General features: G+C 41.7%; 2 protein-coding genes across 2 annotated transcripts; both read right to left on the minus strand.

Annotated features, from left to right (window-relative positions):
* Positions 1 to 302: 302 nt before the first annotated feature.
* TM2D3 (TM2 domain containing 3) lies at positions 303 to 4,705 on the minus strand. Its single transcript, XM_088527268.1, has 6 exons — positions 4,621 to 4,705; positions 3,896 to 3,994; positions 3,056 to 3,213; positions 2,293 to 2,467; positions 1,883 to 1,958; positions 303 to 656 (listed from the first exon to the last, which is right to left on the minus strand). The coding sequence occupies exons 1-6, from the start codon at positions 4,703 to 4,705 to the stop codon at positions 491 to 493; spliced, it is 759 nt and encodes a 252-aa protein (XP_088383394.1). The 3' UTR covers positions 303 to 490.
* A 1,461-nt stretch (positions 4,706 to 6,166) lies between these two features.
* On the minus strand, positions 6,167 to 18,705 carry TARS3 (threonyl-tRNA synthetase 3). Its single transcript, XM_088519731.1, has 19 exons — positions 18,454 to 18,705; positions 18,170 to 18,262; positions 17,259 to 17,443; positions 16,579 to 16,702; positions 15,850 to 15,971; positions 14,986 to 15,103; positions 14,357 to 14,421; positions 13,587 to 13,665; positions 12,292 to 12,438; positions 11,126 to 11,224; positions 10,617 to 10,783; positions 9,935 to 10,097; positions 8,875 to 9,012; positions 8,315 to 8,392; positions 8,126 to 8,226; positions 7,891 to 7,995; positions 7,444 to 7,516; positions 6,619 to 6,733; positions 6,167 to 6,508 (listed from the first exon to the last, which is right to left on the minus strand). Exons 1-19 carry the CDS (start codon positions 18,703 to 18,705, stop codon positions 6,360 to 6,362), a joined length of 2,373 nt encoding a protein of 790 aa, XP_088375857.1. The 3' UTR covers positions 6,167 to 6,359.
* Between the last annotated feature and the right edge of the window lie 1,020 nt (positions 18,706 to 19,725).

Genomic DNA, 19,725 nt, shown 5'->3' on the forward strand with positions numbered 1-19,725 from the left:
AGAAATACATTAACATATTTAAGGCCATAAAACATGGCAATCTACATACTGCTAAGGTTGTTCAGGCTTAGACAAATAAATTATCCTTCAAATATGGAAACAATATATTACTGCCATACTTAGGGTTTGGTAGTTAAACATATAAACACAAAGTAAATGATATCAAGTTAGTTTACATCTCTTTTGGTGCTCCACAGATTATCAAGTGCAAGAACAGTGTGGCATTCAATTAGCTGTTCAACATCTTTTTTTCATAGAAAAATAGCATGTCCATAAACAAAAACAAATGAATTTTCAACTGCCTCAGTGATCAACTCCTTTATTTTACCTTAGTTAAAGGCAAGCTAAGTACAGATACTGTACATTAAAATGTATGTACATAAAAAGAATGGTCGTTCTTCATTCTACCTCAAAGGTTCCATTTCTACATTCTTTTATTTATGTCCCTTTCCAAACAATTACCCCTCTCTGAAACATATTGCCTCTACAGTTAAATATAAAGAGAGCCGTCTGCAGGTCCCACATAGCCAACAGCAATGAGCAGCACATCAATGAGTGTCCATATTCCAAGTCCACCAAAGCTGAAGAGTTTTCCCAGACCTTCCCGCCACTGGCCCAAATAGAAACGATCGGCTCCAAATCCGCCAAGGGTAATGCTAAAAGAATAAAAACATGATTATTTATTTCTTAATCGACTCCGTTTGGGTATCCATACTGGTTTCTTTTGATATACCTACAAGTTGATGATGGTTTCTCAATATATCACACAAGGAGTCATAAAGATTTTATAATTACCAAGTTAGATGTCTTTTTTAAGCAATAAGCAAGTTCTTCATGAAAAAATCCACATAGCTCTGAGTGTTATTTGGAGACTTGACAATTTTTCATTAATAAAAAGACATAAAAAAAACTTTAAAACTTTTCAACTTCGCAAATGTTTTTCAGTTTTTCTAGCCTGATAGAAAAAAAAATGGCTTTAGGACTGTTATTCAACCCAAGCAGTAATAATATAATGATAAATTTCTCCAGCTAGTGCAAAAGTTGGTGCAAAACAGAATAACTGTAACCAGTGCATTGCATCACTTCCTTTATCAGTCTTATCACTACCTCTTTAGTTCTGATTAAACTACACAGGTAAATTACTACCTATCACATTAACCATTTTAAATATTAATTAAAAAAAACTTTGGGGAGAAGTTCAGTTGCTCTCTAATCACTACTATACTCCTCTAGTGGCTTAATATGTTGGAATTGACCAGTTTCAGTACTGCCATACTGGTCTTCCCAAAGACTTCAGAGCACAAGAAATTTCCCTTTTAAAGCATTTCCAAGTGTTATAGATCGAAGGGAAGCCTTAAAAAATATCCAAGCCAACTCAGTGACTTCTGTTAAGTTCAGAATATCCACATTAATTTCAGATGCCAAGAAACAATTTGTATAATTTCAGCAACATTCAGAAAATGGGAGCAGAAGTCGTAAGTCTACAGATTTTTTGAGCACGTCTAATTTGACATGACAGGAAAATGCATGTCCTCTGTATTCAGAAAAACAATCAGTTTGTGAAGCCTAAGAATCACTGACATTTATTCTGCAGAAGGTACCTTAGTTGCAGAAGGGAGAAGTTTTCTTTCAAACTCTATATATTGAAGATAAAATTACTTATCTTCAATATAATTTCATATGAAGTCTGAAGGCAACCTTCCTGTCAAAATTCTAAGTCAGACAAATACAAATCCCCACAAAAATAATGAGGGTTAATCTTCTCCGTTAAGAAATACCCTATGAGCAGAAAATCACACAGAATGAAAGCTTAATATTAGTTAATATAATATTTACAATAATATGCAATTTAGACTGAAGTTCTCTGTTAGCTCTTGTGTACCTTAGCGCCAAGGCTGTAGACCACTTATAGCCTCCGGTCCAGTTGCAGTAGAGCATCTTAGGAAAGACACGATTACCTAAACATCAAAACATATTCAAACCTTAATGGAACAGACAAACAGGTCCAAAAATTAAAAATGAAGCAAGAACAAACCATATTTCTCTAACAAGAGACTAAAATGATTGACGTTCTTTGAATGAAGCACTACCAGTAAGACAATCACACACACAAAAATATATTGTATACTGCCCTCTTAATCTTTGTCTCATACCAGAAAAAGGCAAAGTAATTGGAAAAAAAAAATAGGAGGGGAAAAAACTACTCACAAATTATATTATGACTCCCTACTAAAAGTCAAGAAATTCTTTAGGCAATGGTTGCTTTACAAGAACTATTTTATCCCGCCTTACCTAGACAGTGAATATGATCCCGGACAGTACAAGTGGCATTATAGCGTTGTCGCGGGCAAGAAACTGTCATGCAGCTTGTGGAGTTGGTGCAGACATAATCAGTGGTCGGAAGCTGCCAGCAAAACTGGCACGTCATGTTAATTGTGAAGTTCTCCTGCTCGATGCTATTCTGATCCTATAAAAGGAGAGTATTATCTTCCTTAATAAACAGGAAAGTCTCCCAGCATACAGTACCAAAATACAAATACAAGTCACAGACAGAAGTTTTGAGCAAAGTAGGACTTATTCTGTGTTTGCCACGTCTATGTGATCAAGTATAACAGAAAGTCAACAGCACAAAACTGGTAAGAACAGTCATTAAAGGTCAGTATAATATTGCTGCTTACTCCAATCTAATTTAAAGTTATGGCCAAAAGAAGAAGCCTCAAATTACTCGGTCCTTTTTTTTTTTTTTTTTCTCCAATATATGATCAGTTTGCTCATCTAACAGACATTTAGACCTACACATTTTTCATTTATCAGCAAACTGATTTAACTCCATGTGGTTATGCTGCTGTGTGACAAGAAGATTCACGCAAGCGGAGGCAGAGAAGTGTAGGTCTGTCCCTTCCAGCAACATCCTATAGTTAAACCAGATTGAACATGCACAAATCTGTAAATATGCCTATGTAAAAAAACTAGATGTTCAAAATTTCTTTGATGACAAGATACCAAGCCCCTATCAAAAAGCCTTAATCCAGATTAAAAGTAATAGGATACTTACAACACAATGAACATATGGCTTGACTTTGCAGTCAAAAGTGGCTGGTTTCCCATATATACAGGAAAAGTTTGTGTTACAGGTCATGCAGTCAGGGGGCAATCTACTGCAAAGCCCATTGCTGGGGCATTTAGTCACATAAGGCGGCATTTCGGTGGGCTCTGAAAAACCAAGCGAATACAGTAAGTATCTACACGAGGTGGGTCTGCAGGCCCAGAACGGCCTTCCCTGCCGCACGGAGCGGGAGCGCTGCGAGCTCCGCGCCCGGCACGGGTTCCCCGAGGACGCGGCACCCCCGCCAGGCTCCTCAGCAGGGCTAATCAGCTTTGCTGCAGACACGGGCTGACACCAGCCTACGTGCGCTTCAGCGCTAGATAAGTCAGGGCTAGCTCAGACATCTGCTGCTTGCACGTGTTCGGAATCACCTCGTCCGAGCTGTTAGCGAGAGGAAGACCTCGGGCAAGTCTCATGGAGGGGGGATGCCCCAGTGAGCTACAGAGGTTGCACTTATGTTGAACATAAAGCAGGGACAACTTCTTGCAGAATGCTGGAGTCTTTCTGGAACTCCCACCATCTGGAGAGGGAGCTGAACACGTGAACCGTGATCCCAGTTTAAAAGGTCATTTCCTATCTGTTAGATCTTATATGGAAAACCTAATTATATAATCCTGACTAGCTGTTTAAGGTCATTCAAAAGCCACCCTAACTGCAGGATGTCTTTTGCAACTGTGAAAGTATAGACAGGTTTACATAACCCAAGAACTTCACTATTAAACTAAAAATTTGAGGAAAAAAAGCCCCACAGAAAAACACCCAATGAAACATCAGAAGCGACAGTTGTACCTGCTGCTTTAAAATAGGGAGTATTGGTACTAGTTGAAGTTAGACTTTTTTCAAGCGTAGATTGGGTCTGTGAGTGCTTGGTGGCCATCAAAGATCCAGCTGTAAGTGAAAAAAAAGAAAGGAGGTGGTCATATTTCCAGAAGAAAACTGCTCTTCAGATACAGCTCATTTCCAGCACCCTGCTATGAAATTACGAGTGGAAAGTGTGATGAGGATAAAAACAGTCGTTTTAAATCCTGCTGGGAAACAAGCGCAGTTTATAAGCAGGCGGCTGCTCAGGCACTACGGGTCAGCCCAGGATGTTCCCGGTGGATGAGGCAGCGTTTTTGTCTCGGCGCGGCCTCGCCTCTGGCTCCTGCGGCAGCGGGGAGGGGGTCGCTGGCTCCGGGGACGGGGCTGAGGGCCGCGCAGACCCGTCCCGGGGCCCCGGCTCCGCTCGCGGGGACCCGCCCGCCCCGCGCCGCTGCCGCAGCCGCCGCACGGAGACCGCGGCCCGGCCCAAGCGCCCGCCCGCGCGCGGGGAGCGCGAGCCCGGCCGCGACCAGGGCAGCGGCGCAGGGAACGGCCCCTGCCCGCGCCCCGGCGCTCGCCCCCCGGGCACGGGCAGGGACACGGGCAGGGGCACGGGCAGCGCCGCCGCAGGGGCAGGCGCCCGGGAAGAGGGCCCGACGCAGGGCCGGGCAGGGCCGCGCCCGCTCCGCGCGCGGCCGGCGAGGGCTGCTCACCGCGGCCCGCGAGCACGTAGAGCTGCGAGAGGAAGAGCGCGGCGCCGCAGAGCCGCCGCAGCGCCGCCGCCGCCCGCGCCGCCATCTTGCCTCCCCGGCCGCCGCGGCGCGGCCCTGCCCGGCGCGGTGCAGCGCGGCCCTGCGCGGGGCGGAGCGCGGCGCGGAGCCGCCCCCGCTCGTGCCCGACCCTCCTCCGCGGCGGCGCTGGCGGAGGGGGCAGCCCCGGCCCTGCTGCGGCCGTGGGAAGGCGGGTGCAGGCGGAGGCGCGGCCGGGGCGTTACTCGCCCTGCGCAAAGCCGCCCCCTGCACCTGAAGGAGGAGCAGCCCTCGCTGCCAGGCTGCAGCGGCCGGGCAGCTGTAGAGCAGGAGGGGGGAAGGCCTAGGGGGGAGATTATAAATATATGTGTATTTTTAAGTTAAGGCTGAGGAGTTGGTAAAAACTGATTTACAAAACTAAACTGTGCAGAACACCTCGCTGTCAAGAACCGAATGTGCACAAGGAGACAGAGGAGCCCTAAAACTTTATTCGAATAAAGGCAGATGGCCCGGGGGCAGGCCCCTATGAGGTCCCCTCCCAGGGCTGAGGGCGCAGCCTCCTTTTATCCCAGTTTCCCAACCGGGCAGCCCTCTCCTTTTCCCCTGGGGCCAAGATCCACCGCCCTTACAGCCTTCCCCGCCCCACCTGAGGTGGCTCTTTGTTATGTTCCCCCTCCCTGGTCATACAGCCCCTGTCTAATTGAAGTGTTTTTATAGCTTCCCTGGGTGGAAAAGTCCATATTCATTAGCTCATTGCACTTGCACCTACTCCAGGAGGGTTCATTCTGCGGTCAGCGGGTGATAAGGATCTCTCTGCCCCCCTCCTGCTTTCCCCTGAGAGCAACTGCACCCAACTGCATAAGCAGGGTGTGCGGCGAGATAAATACAACCCCTTCAAATTCCAACATAGTGTATTATAAAAAGGAGTAAAAGAAAATTACAACATCCACCTCTTTTCAGCCTGCTCAACATCCCCAACACGCGCAATAAATTGGAAACAGCCATCAAAGATTAATTTCGTGTTTTTTTTTTTTTTCTGAAATGAGTTAAACTCCCAGCAAGCACAAACAAAAACAAAAGCTGCCCATACATGGAGAGAGTAGGTAATTCAACTTCTTTTAGGGCAGCCAGCTTTATGGCAACCAGTTATTCCCTCTAAATCCTTCAGTATCTTGTTTTACTGAGATCTTCAAAGACACCACAATTTCAGGAATAATGAGGCTATCCCCTCCTTTCCCACCCTGTTTGACCTAATTTGGATTCAAGAAGGAAAAAAAATGTTCCCTATAGACCTACCAACTGTCAAGTTTTGGATTTCAGGTCACGTCAGTTATATAAGTACTACGTGACTGAGGTAATTCAGCGATGGCAGCAGAAGCCAGGGTCCTGTTCCTGGACTAAATGGTATCCCCAATTCATTTACACAGTACAATCAAGATAACTGAGTAGAGGTTTAAGATTTTTAAAGATTAAGATTTTAAATAAATAGCCTTTATCAAGTAGATTCGCAGGATTGTCAAAACAGTTGACAGTTACACCTGCCCTTTCATGCTATTCCTACAGCACCGAAACGGGTTCTATTTGCTTAGTTTGAATATAGACTAACTGGAAATTCTTGCAAGTAAGCATTACTGCAGTGGAGGAGGAAAGAAATGCTATTTCACCTGGGCACTTAAATAAACAGACAGTAAGTAGCAGCAGTATCAGAATTCTTCTTCTGCATTTGCAGTATGTGAACTCTTAAATTTCTTCAGCTTTTCAAGGGCAGCAGATATTGAAATCTCTCCATGAACTTTGTTGTCTCTTGTTCGCACGTTGACAGCATTATCTGCTTTTTCCTTTTCTCCAACCACTGCAAAGACACAAACAGTATTAAGCTGTCTGCCTGCATTACAAGATGAGAGTCTAGGCCAACTCTCAACACAAAATTTAAATTTTCACAATGTTCAGAAATATAAGTACCTAAGATAAAGTTATACTGGGCCAGCTGTGCATTTCTTATTTTCTTGTTTAACGTGCAACTTTGGTCTAGATCCACATCTGACATAAATCCTGCCTCAAAAAAATCACTGCAAACCTAAAAAAAAAAAGAAAAAAAAAATCACACACACACAGATGTATATACCTTCTACATCATGAAATAGTACATCCTGTAATCTCTTCCAAGAAGTATTTCACATATGTGCATATTTTTGCTCTTGGGAATAGCTACATGGAAGACTACAGTGCAGTTATTTGAAGAAAGCTGCACACACGCTGAAGGGCTTGGCAGGACTCTAGTTCAGAGGACTACACGATGGAACATCCCTAGGAAACGTCTGCTGATCTCCTCAGACAGCTGCACTGCTGAATGTCAGAAAGGTTTCCTCAGCCACAGAAGGGAGGAAGAGGAATGAAGTCATTTATCGCATTAAATAAAAAGCAGAAGGGCTGTAATAGCACACATGCTCTAATACAGTCAAAAACATACGTGCTAGGGACGGGAGGAAACTGGTTCCATTCTTACTTTAAGCAGATACATTTCATTATGAAATGCGAGTTACTGTATACGGTCCAGATTTTTTTTTTTTAAATGACTGCTGAGTTATGTACTTGATAACGCAGCCCAAGATACTTGTTACAAACCCTTTTTTCAAATTTTACACAAGTTTTCGAAGGTATGAAAGATTTCACCTATGGAAATAACGCCTGCAATGTCACTGAAGCAATCAGTTATTATGCTAGGACAAACATTTGGGCAGCCATTAAAATGTCTTGCTACTATAAAAAGGAAGGCTCTGTTCTCACCTGCCGGGCATACTCTTCAGAAGTAGGTCCCACAGGTACAACCATGACCTGCCGTGGAGACAGCCAGAAAGGCCTAGCAAGTATATTAACAAAAACACCAAACATATATATTTGCATTATTTCCCCCAAACTCCCTTTTTTACTTTATAAAAATAATTCAGCAAGCTAAAGATGCCGGCTATGCTATTACATTCACTCTTCCCAGTTCACATAAAATGGAAAATAGACCGATCTTGGTTGATTGACACAGGAACAACTTAGAGCTTCTGTTCTCATCCTAGCTGATCTCACAGTTGTTAAAATTGTTAACAGAACTTTCGTTTTACATCTATTATCCACGTTTATTACATGTCTTTATTTATGCCTTGATTGTTTATTATGATGCATAGGAAGCCTCTATAGCTTCTAGCTATGTAGTCAAGTGTTCCTTAAATCAGCGCCACTTACCATTTTCCTCCATAGTTTTCTGCTAAAATAGCTATCATTCTCTCCACAGACCCCAAGATAGCTCTGTGAATAATTACTGGCCGTTTCTTATCATCACCATCCTTCCTGGAAGAGATAGGTAAAGATGAAAAGAATAAAACGAAAGACACCCTTCTCCTAGCCCACACACAAATTACCAATTTTGAAGGCATTAAAAAAAAAAAAAAAACAAAAAACAGATAGTTTAACCACTCACCCAACGTAAGTAAGATTAAAACGAATAGGTAGTTGGAAGTCAAGCTGGATCGTAGCACACTGATGATATCTGCCAATAGCATCTTTGATTTTAATATCAATCTGTCAAGCAAAATAGCAGAGTTCCTAGGCACAGTTTGTCCGAATTTTGTCCTGTTCCAAAGTTGTATTAAAATACTAATTCACTAACCTTGGGACCATAAAATGCTCCATCTCCCGGATTCAACTTCCATGGTTCTCCAAAGTCATTCAAGCTGCTTTGAAGTTGCTAATTATATACATAAATAAATAATTTTTAAAACTTGATAGGTCTCTCAGAGCTTTCCATTACTGTAAAGGTGAAAACATCTGTCTACACTAGATCATGTAGCCTCTGAAATATGAAGGGTGCTTCCTTTGTGCATTGTCATGCTCCCCATTGGCAGCATGTTCAAACATTCAGTCACTGATGATAAGTAATCTTGAAATATGCGTAGCTTCTTATGAAAACTTTGTGATTATTCTCAATTTGAAATAATAATAATGAAAATAGAAACAGTTCTCAATAAGGGCCTAAGTAAGAACCAAACAGTTGTCATTTTATACAAAAAGTCTATTTTATACAACTTTTCAACAAGTACTTTCAGTAGGTGGAGTACTTAGCATCTGATTTAAACAATCTCACTAACTTCAGCATTCAACATGAAATAAGTTGCTAAACATCCATTTCTGAAAAAGCAAACATAAAGGCTTTTGTTTTTTATGAATTACCTTTTCAGCATGATCCCAGATCTCTAATTCTCCTAGATAATTTTCAGGTCTTGTAGAAAGATGCAGTTGAAAGGTAAAACCAAAGACAGCATAAACAGACTTCAAGAAATCAAGACAGCCCTTAATTTCTTCTTCGATCTTAAACATAAAAAAAAGAGTTTAAAAACCAAAAACATGTTGATGAAGATAGAAAAGGAACTGAATTTGCAGTGCTCTTCATAATTCGGTTTTAGCAGTTTCTGTGCAAAAAGATGTGTATGGCTACGTTCTCAAAAGGTCCAACATTAAACTGAAAAAGTGCATATATATATAAAAATACAGAATATATATTACATATATTTCATGCATGTATATGCATAAAAATTATATTCTATAAACCTAAACTTGGTTAGAAGAACAAGGAGTGAACTCAGGTGCTGTGGCTTCATAGCACAGAATGAAAAATAATATTCTTACTAAGCCTAGGCTTCTAGAGCCAGATTGCATGAGCCAGGTTTTATAGAGTCCATCAATTTCTTCACATAGTTCTACTGATGCCTGTGGAATTACTGCCTGAATAAAGCATTTATTTAGCATTAGTACAGAAAGCAAAGTGACTATTTTATTTATTTATTTATTTTTAAAAAGATGGAGAGAGAGGAAGGAAGGAGGATTTTGCCTTTTAGGATGTAGTTCCAACCATATATCTTTCCATAAGAAAAAAGTCTTAATAATTTATAATTAATGAAATCAGAGAGATGTTATCTTATCTTCCTTTCTACAATTATTTCTTTACTTCAAAGAAAGAAAAGAAAAAATGCAATTTACAGGCATTCAATAAATTTTGAACTGAGAAGTTAGGATCAACAGACTATCGACTCAAGCAGTACCACAGAAGACTAAGACATATGGAGCTCCACATGAGTAAGAGGGAAGGAACCTAACAAAAAACAAAACAAAAAAACCCCACAAAAGCACACAAATGAAGCGTTACACTCCAATCACAACAGAAGGAACTAAAAACTGGAAATACTTGAGGTTTATTTGGTTTGAGGGGATGTTGTTTAATTGTTGTTTTCACCTGTTCCATTGTGCAAAAGATGTGAGCATCGTCTTGTTGGAAGCGCCTAACGCGAGTCAAGCCACTTAAAGTCCCAGAGAGTTCATTTCGGTGAAGAACCCCAAAGTCTGCAAGTCTAAGAGGCATTTCTCTCCAGGATCGTGGACGATGAGCAAACATCAGGCTGGAAGGAACATCAAAGAACCTTGTTTTTATCCTTCACATACAAGACAATACAGGCACTAAAACCAACCACAACATTTTTAAACATGTATTTGTTCAAGTTGTCTGCATTCTAAAAGGCAGGCAAGAGGAGAAACCAAGCCATTTGGCTTCCTAAAAACTTCCTGGAAAAGCCACTGTGAGAACAACCACCAGAACCTGTTGACTTCTCCCTGCTTTCGAGGCACTGTATCTTATGCCTATCTGTGCCCAACTAATGCCATACTCCTCAAGTGGGGCAAACTAGTATTAGCACAGAGAAGCCTCGCTCATTTAGGAGAAACATCTTCCACTAATTCTGCACTAGAACTGCATTTGGTCTGCTGAAGACACCATGAGCTCTCTGGACAAGACAGTTGCATAGAAAAAGCAGCCCACTGTACAGCTAGCACACACAGGATAACACTCCACCAGCTTCCCTCAGGAGCACAAAGCACAGATGTAGAAAAAATAAGACCATTTTTCAGCTGAGGGTACAAACCAATGTCCTGGACAGTTCATCGGCTTAAGGGCAAAAGTTTCCTTCTCAACCTCAAAAGAGAACATATTCTCACTGTAGTGCTGCCAGTGCCCTGAAGCTTCCCACAGCTTACTGTTGAAGATGTTTGGGGATACAACTTCAGTAAAATTACGCTTGTGATACTCCTCCTATAAAACAAATTCAACATTTTAAAAGGCAGTGCAGACATAAAGTTACTTTCAACAAGCAAAATCCTGATTCTCTAACTGTATGATTATGACAGTCATTTACTGGGAGACTGAAGGACCACTGTGCATATCGGTTTTACTCAGGTAGAAAAAGCACATGGCAATTAAGAATGCTTTTCCTAGCCCTAACTTGAAAAAGGTTGGGCGTTTATTAACCTAGTGAAATTCTGGCATGTGTTTTTTGCTTTGTGAGCGTAGTTCAGGACTGTGAAGGACATATCACTTAAATCAAGAACACAGCTGATATTAAGCACATGATAAATTACATCAGTATCTACTCACTCTTATGAAATCCATGAGCGTATTATAAAGAAAGGCACCTCGGGGGAGGAAAAAGCAGCTTCCAGGACTCAAATCGTGAAAGAAGAAAAGTTCTTGCTCCTACAGCAATTAAAAACCACAATTAGTGTAAGACTACTTCAGCTGTATCTCCAGGTGTTGAACATGACTGATTTTAATTCACATGTTGACACTTTGTTCACCAGAGTAAAAATGAGAGGAAACAAACAAACAAACAAACAAACAAAAACAAGATGACTTCTACAAATTCTCAGTAACAGAAGTTATTTCACTTCTAGTTCTTATTCTTAGAAGCCTTATAGTAACATCTTAATTTTGCAACTATCTAAACATGTTTCCCCCCAAAAAAAGAAGATTCAGAAATCTTACTACTAGTAGCCCAAACAACTGAAACACATACCCATCAGATCTTAGGGCTGATGTGCAAAGCTTATAAAACAGTCATTCCTTTTGAGAGCTCAAAAACATAGCCTCAGAATTTTGGTTCTGTTAACGCCGTCCTTGGACAATCTGAATCTCCCATATATCTCCCAACTACACACACTTTGTACTAGATATACTTTGTTGGATTGATACTTAATCATTTCATTTTGAAAAGAGGAGTAATCATAGTGTAAATAATGGACAAATATTCAAATCTTAATGGATTCATAGGACAAGCATGAACTCTTCAGCAAAAACCACTTTACTACCTGCTCGCTTGGTCACTGTTCTCTGTGCACCCATGGGCTCTCACTTGTGCTTATTAAGGCCCTTCACCTTCCCTTTCTCATACCCACCAGAAGTACTGAGAGTTTCGCATCTGCATCCTCTTGGCTACTAACTTTGACACGCATTCATATGTTTTATGTTTTTAAATAAAACACTTCCTGCTTCACATGTAATTCCTACTGCGCTTTTTAATGTCCCCAAAGCTATTTACTATATTGCTTCAAGTCCCCCCCCATTAAAATGCCATTTGTTCTACAAAATAATAGTAAAGGAGACAACAATTAGGCAACTGAATGGGGAATCACATCCTACCAGCAAGGCCAATACACAATCTTTCATTGTGTAACTGACTCCCATCTGAACTGTCCAAATACAGAAAAACAAAGGAAGAGAATGAATTAGTTTACCGGATTATAGAAGGCCATAAAATGATGTACCTTTCCAATTTTCCTATGATCCCGGTTTCTGGCTTCTTCCTGGATTTTTTCCCATTCCTTCATCATTTTGTTATCAGGGAAGGATATTCCATAAATTCTCTGCAGAGTCTCCATTTCTGCTTTTCCTTCCCAATATGTAGAGGAATTCTTATGTGGAAAAAATATGTATTTTAAGATAGTATTATATAATGTCAAGGAAAGGAAGAATAAACATTGATCCACTTTTATGATTTTTCCTTGGGAGAAGATCTATATCCAGTCATCCAGCTTTTTTTTTTTTTTTTTTTTTTTTTTTTTATAACATGCAGATTCTTGCACCATCTTTTAGCCAGGATACTAACACAGAAGGCATAAATACAAGTGACTGGTCAAGTCATGTATTTTTTTTCTACTTGGCTACCTTATTTTAACTTGCATCATGTCATGTTTCATTATTTCACATTTTACCTTCTAGGAGAGAAGCACTTGTTTAAGTTCAAAACATAATGCAGTAAGGAAACAGTAAAGACTGAAAATGTAAAAATAACTCTCTCTCACACAGAGAAGTCCTATCTGTTTTGACGTTCAAGTATTTAACTGCTGTATCTCTGAGTTCCAGATTTCGGTGAGGAAGCCAGCAAAAAGGGTGCCAAATGCTCCCATGAGGTCAGCCTAGAGAGGCTAGCAAAATTAGCATCTGCAGGTAACGAATACTATACAGTTATCACAGGCATCTGCAAACACTAGCTCTAGTTTTCATGTGAACAATGTAATTTTTAAAGAGCAGCACTTACATATCTGCAAGTTCTCACTTTACCTCCTGCATCTCAAAAATCCCCTCTTGCTAAGGCAGATCAGTATTTCCCGGCCCAATGAACGTGGACGCTCACTTCCTGTAGGCCAGAGGCCGCCTGCACACAACGTGGGCAGCACGGCACGCGCTGCCCTGACTCCTGCTGATCCAAGCCGGGACATCGGTGCCGCACAGTGCGACGCAGGGCGCGGATGCGAGCGCGGGGCAGACAGCAGCACTGACCTGTTGGCTTATGGATGGAGCCCGCTGCAGCTGCTTCCACAGCTAACCTAGGCACCACTAGCTCGAGTGCTTTTTGCACTACTCTTCCTTACAGTGCAGGCACGTGCATAACTACACTTGTGTAACTACTCTGGTTAAAAAAAAAAAAAAAAAAAAAAAAAAACTCTTAACATTGACTGTTTCTTTACCATCACATCAGTGAGCTTTACCACTACAACAGTGAATCTTGCAAGCCTCCGTTTTAGTTAAGTTCAAAAGTAGAGTTATCTTATGAACCTACCTTAAATATTTTAAGGGCCTTGATTTTTCCAGTGTGTCTCACATGCGGGCCCCTGCAGAGATCAATCAGCGGACCACATCTATAAATCAAAACAAGAGGTTATTTTAAAAATCTCCAACATTTTTAAGTAGAGTCACAAATGACCTACTGGCATAGTGGCATACTGCTTGGTGTGTTTAAATTAGTAGGCATGCATGTTCAAATTAAACATTATACAACACTCAAACTCAGCGCATCTTAAATGCAGCCATACCTTCTATGAGTATTTATCCCATAAACACTAAGCACGCTTGATCCCCTGCAAGGGGATCATCACACGCCCAGCAATTCACATAGGTCCGTATGGAAGCTTTGCCAAAGCTCAAGAAGTTTCAAACAAAGCACTTTCAACAGCAAAAATAGTTTTGTTATTCTGCAACTAGTTTTATTCCTACCAACCAAATGAGCCTCACCCTACGCTGAGTTACCTCTACCCGTAATTCAGCCATACAAGCCTTAAGTGGTAACCTGCTATAATATTTTTCTTGAAAGCAGGGGCAATTAGTGAAAAGTGGGCTTGCCATTTGCCCACCAGTGAAGATAAGATTTGTCCTAGCAGGAGAAGAAAATGAATCAACATAGAAAATAATATGAATTCAAAATCTAGGTCCCTAATCACATCAGTTCTCTGAAAATGGAGTAAAGAAAAAGGTTCCTTCTCCTCTCAGTTTAAATCAAACATACCCAGCTATAGAAATATTTTGTAACATCTTTTAATTACTTTTGTTTACCTGTATATTGTAGTAGTTGGTGTGTCAACTTTCTCATTCAGGATACGACACTTAAACTTGTTATACTACATGGGAAAAGCAAAAAGTTATGAACATCATTACAAAAACTACTAATGAATATTCTAAAATTATATATTAATAATATAAATTCATCGCACACATATCCACATGTGCACAAGCTCGACATTCCTTCCAGAAGAGTTATAAGTCACTAGTTGAAAGGAAAAAAAAAAAAAAAAAAAAAACACTTCCGTGCATGTTACACATGGTCACTACCAGTCGAACAGCTCAAAGCCAATTAATATATGACATAGTAAGACTTGTAATACTCGCTGTATAAATGGATTGCTAGAGAAAACAGCCTTCAGACTTTTTTCTGCAAGACAGACAGAATGAATGTATACTTTTTGTGTACCAATCTCTTTGTAACTCAAGTTCATGGTGTTTTTGAGGTATAAGCAAATTGCTTATTTCTTCAAAACATCCTGAAAACAGGGAAGGCAAAAAACAGATGCTGTAGTCTGTTTTTGCTGTACTACATAGACCCATTTCTGATAGGTTAATCACATGCTCTGCTTAATAGAAATTACAGTTTTAAAAGGTGATACATAGGTGCTTCAAAGATTTACCTTAAACATGTCTAACAGAATCTCCTTTTTGACTTCTAGTCTTTCAAAAGGCTGCTTCTCTTTTATAATATTTTTACAGCAGTTCTCTAGTACTGGGAATTCAGAACTTGATACACCTCTAAACAAACAGTGGCAAAAGAAACAGAAGTTATTTATATTGCTATCCTCATACTTAAGCAACTATTTTTTAGTGTTCTATTTTGAAAAACAAAGAATATACTGTTATTATTTGTAACATTTTCTTAGTTTCTTGCAACCAAACATACTTCCAGATGCCGAATTCAGAAATACAGACTGTATCACCCTGAACAAACCCACTGAAATAATTCAAAAACAGTCTTTGAGATGTCTAACTGCCTAGAAGATCAGTAGCTCAAAGCATATATGCTGCATGAAAAAGCTCAAGTCAGCTGTGAGAGGCAGTTTATCAGCTGACGCAGATTTTTTATTTTCCCTGAGCACACAGAGATAAATGAGGGAACCAGAATTGTGAAAGCTGTGCACAAGGATTAGGCAAGTAAACACCTATGAGTTACATGCGTACGTGAGCTTTCACGAATGACTAGGTCATTTTGAGAACAAACTTCCATACTTCAAGGAAATGCTGTCTCCTGTATCTCTCAACAAGTTTTACCCAATGTTTTGTAGTATGTTCAATAGCTGTAAGTCTTACGGAGCAGGAGTCTAAGCATTACTCTTTAAATTAAAAAAGTATGAAACGTGTATGCTATACATATATACTTCTATACTATAAAGAACCATATCTGATATATAGCATTTTACTTTTAACATGCAGAGACCTGAACAAGCAAATTCAGGATCCTGAGTTTTAGGGTTGATTAATAAAGTCCTTCAACATTTTACCTGTCTTCAATGTACATGTCATAATAAAATCCATTCTCAATAGGTGGCCCATAGCACAAGCAGCCACCAAAATAACTTTCCATGGCTTCTCCAAGAATATGAGCACTTGAATGCCAATAAACCTGCAAAAAAATAAAGTCAGCTGCGCAAATCATGGGCTACTGATGCTGTGTGCTCGACAAAACGAAGTCTAACTTTAGAGCATAAACGCAGGCTTAAGTCTGAATCCCACAAAACTCAGGCATGGGACTTGGTCTATATTCATAATTTAATTAACTAATTAAAAGTTTTCAATTAATAAAAGTCTCTAATAAATACTGCAGATAAAACATAGATACATTTATGGTTGAAATCTGATATTGGACAATTTTTAGAACAGGCTAAGACAGCCACAATTGCTTCCAGTGTCTCATCTTCAAACACATAGACTAAGCCTAACAAAGGGATGCATGCAACTTTAAAACATCAAATTATTTCAAATTAGCACTCAAATCCAGACATGACGTACAGAAGCCAAATCTCAAAGGAGAAATAACCGGTTTATGTAAAAGAGAAGGACAGAGGAGACCCTTATGGCTTTATTCACCTCTAGATTATAAGTATTTAATGTTTTTCAACATTTCAATAAGTGCCATTTGAAAAATTGTTCAGATTTTTTTTTCTAAGATTTAAAGAGTATAATACTGCCATCAATTCCATGCCATTAGTTCTTAGAGAGCGTTTACTTACAGCTTGTGCTTCTTCATTATCAAACATAAGCAGCTCCAGAGCACAATCTCCCTCCAGCGGACGATCCAGATCCCACAATTCACCATTCACTTTTGCAATGACTGCATTTGAAGCCAACCCTTGGCTGAAGAACACAAATGAAGGCATAAGACCAAAACATTTGGGCTTAGATTTGCAAAAATACTTGGGTATCTAAATACCTTGAGACACTGCTCTACATCTTGCACCATCTAAACCTTCATATTTTTCCGCTTTTAAGGCATAGACAGTAAATCCTTTGAAGGACTTAACCTCATTCTGGAGTTTTCACTGTTGGGCACCAGGAAGGAATACTACATCCAAGAATAGATTTTCACAGTTATCTGTCAACTCGTAAGTTGAAAAAAGTACTAGCGGTTTTACTAGTCTTATTAAGTCTTACTAATTCCTAGTTTTACTGCTAAGACTTTGATAGATAGGGGAAGTGACTACTCTGATCAGAACATGGCCTCAAACATCACTCAGAACAACTTCATCCAGCTATAGCTACATTAAACTCAAGTTTTAGCAATGCTTTCCAAACAATCCAACATTAGAGAGTTGCCCATCTAACACTGCCCATGAATGTAACTGGGTAAAATGGAAATTTCAGTAACAGATTTACCACCACAAAAGTACAAATCCTTCAATCTCCACGTTACCTAATTCCTAGAGCTAACTGATATGGTGTGGTTTTCCAAGATTCTCCATCAGCAATCTTTCCATCTGCCAGGGTAATTTTGATCGGTTTGCTCTGGTTGGCTGCTCTGTAAGCTAGTAAAGCATCATGTTCTTCTTTCAGACCTTCATAAAGCTTCAGTCTGTCTTCTATAAAGCCTGGCTTACACTGCAAAAAACATATAAAATATATAGAAATATACACAATCATTTTAAAAAAAATAAAGAGCTTGAGAAATTGAATACAAGAGTTTACAATGTTCATGCAGCCCTGGAGGCACTAAGATCAGGTTTCACTGTGCTTATATTAACAAGCAATAAAGCATCTGTAAATAACTGGGGACAGGGCAGTTCCTTTCAACTTGCCAGCATCTCTACCATGGACTTCCAGTTTTTAGGTGCACCTTCATTCATCTGTGCCCAAACAGCACAATGTGTTTTACCTTCCAAAAAAGACTACATGTTCTTGCTGCAGAACTTTTATTTGTCTGAATTTTCTTTTTGCTTGGCATAAAAAGAACTACTAAAATTCTCTTAATTGCAGCTACTGCTGGAGTTAGCAGCCTAACTACTGTTAGGCTCCTCTGGCAGGTTTCCCCTGCATCACCCAGTGCATGACTGCTCACGAAACTCCCAGGTATCCCACAGGTGTTCCCTTCCCAACAGGCCAAATACTTCACCTCCATACAGAGTAGGGCGTTAAGGCCGTATAAGAGCAGCCCTGCTAACGACGGGCAGGATACCTAGGTATGAAGGTTGTCAGGTTGTCGCTGCGTGTGCTCTGGCGAGCCCGGCTGCCAGGCTGGAGAGTGCTGGGCACAGCGAAGCCTTTCGGCCCTCACAGACATCGCACGGCACTGCCCCTCTGTCACTGCACACCAGGATAAGCACCTACCTCACTTCTGTGCCCGTTCGCAGCTTCGCTTGGCTTTTTCTTCCCGTTTTCATGCTCATTCACTGCAGCAGCGGTGCTTGCCTCAGAAGATTGCTGGAAAGAGGGATAAGGCAGAGGGTAACTGCACACAGGGCACCGCGGCACTGGCTGCCACGACATCCGGCCATGACACCCGCCCCATGGTGGCAGCGCCCGCCAGGCCGCGGCCTGGGCGCCCCCGTCCCGCCCCAGGAACCGCCGCCGCCAGCTCCCCCGGGGACCCCGCGAGGCGGCGGCGCCGCTACCTGCCCGTGGTGCGGCGCCGCGGGGCCCGGCGCCGCCCGCGCCAGCTCGGCCGCCAGGCTGCGGCGCAGGTGCAGCAGGCGGTAGCGCAGCTTCTCGTTCTCGGCCCGCAGCCGCTGCAGCTCCGCGCTGGCGTCGCCGGCATCGCGCGGCGGCCCGGGCTCCCGCAGGCGGCCGATCTCCGCCGCCAGCCAGCGCAGCTCCTGCTCCTGCCGCGCCAGCCGCAGCGCGGCCGCCTCCGCGGCGGCGGCCATTTTGTGCCGTGCCCTTCCCCGCCGCCCCGCGGGGGGCAGGCGAGGGCCGCCGGCAGCGCCGGCCTCGGCCCCGGGCGCCCGCTCGGCTGAAGACACGGGTGAAAACACACGGTAAATAAAGCCGGAGCGGCGGCCGGGGTGCTGCTGCAGGCAGCCTGCAAGGAGGGCCCCGGCGGGTCTGTGCGCAGCACAACTGCCTCGTGCTTCACACCCGCTTATGTTTGTCTCCATCCTACCCCAGCTCGCCTGGCGGGAATGACAATCCTGCAGTTACCAAATCCGACCTGTAACACTGTATCCCCTGGTTAACAAAACTGGAAACAGCTACGTGGTGTGTGGAAAGGCAGAGAACCGACTCTTTGCTCTGTCCACAGTTTGACACATGTCTGGAGATAAAACCCGCTAGTCCCAGTGGCTTTAAGAGTTTTATAGACAAGTGCTTGAGCCTGAAAGGACATATTCTTTCACCAGTAATGGTCCTGTAGGCACTGCTGGCTCAACAGATTGTCCTCCTTTACAAGAAAAGCATAAGATTTTCAGGGCTTCTACAGAAACCTCTCCACCCCATGCCAGCTCCTCCTTGTATTTCCATGACCACATACTGCCTCCTCCCCTCATGAATGCCCAGAATTTTCTAAGAGCGTTTGTTTTGTTTTGTTTTCGTTCCCTAAGCGGGCTTGCAAATGTTATTGGTTTCCATGCTAGTTTATTTAACAGATACTGGGAATCTCCCGCAGAGTAGCACTACCTAGGTAGAGCTTTGCTCTGCAGTGGTTTTTGCTTTTGTTTCTGAATTACCTATGTGCAGCATTTATTTTAGCAGGGTCACTCTTTGAACCTGCAATGAGCTGTCAAAATAAGACATTCTCTGGCTCTTCCCTTAAAAATTCATTTCACTATTCATTTGACAAGTTACCCCCTTTTAGCTTCTCAATTCACTACTGTGCAGTTCGTTACCTAGTTTAGGACACTAACGACCATCAGTGTTTGTAGCTATAAAAATAAATAAATGCCTATTAC

The sequence above is a fragment of the Tinamus guttatus genome, unplaced genomic scaffold (assembly GCF_059628265.1).
Source record: "Tinamus guttatus ecotype Peru unplaced genomic scaffold, ASM5962826v1 Tinamus_guttatus_pri_ptg000004l, whole genome shotgun sequence".
Taxonomy (NCBI): domain Eukaryota; kingdom Metazoa; phylum Chordata; class Aves; order Tinamiformes; family Tinamidae; genus Tinamus; species Tinamus guttatus.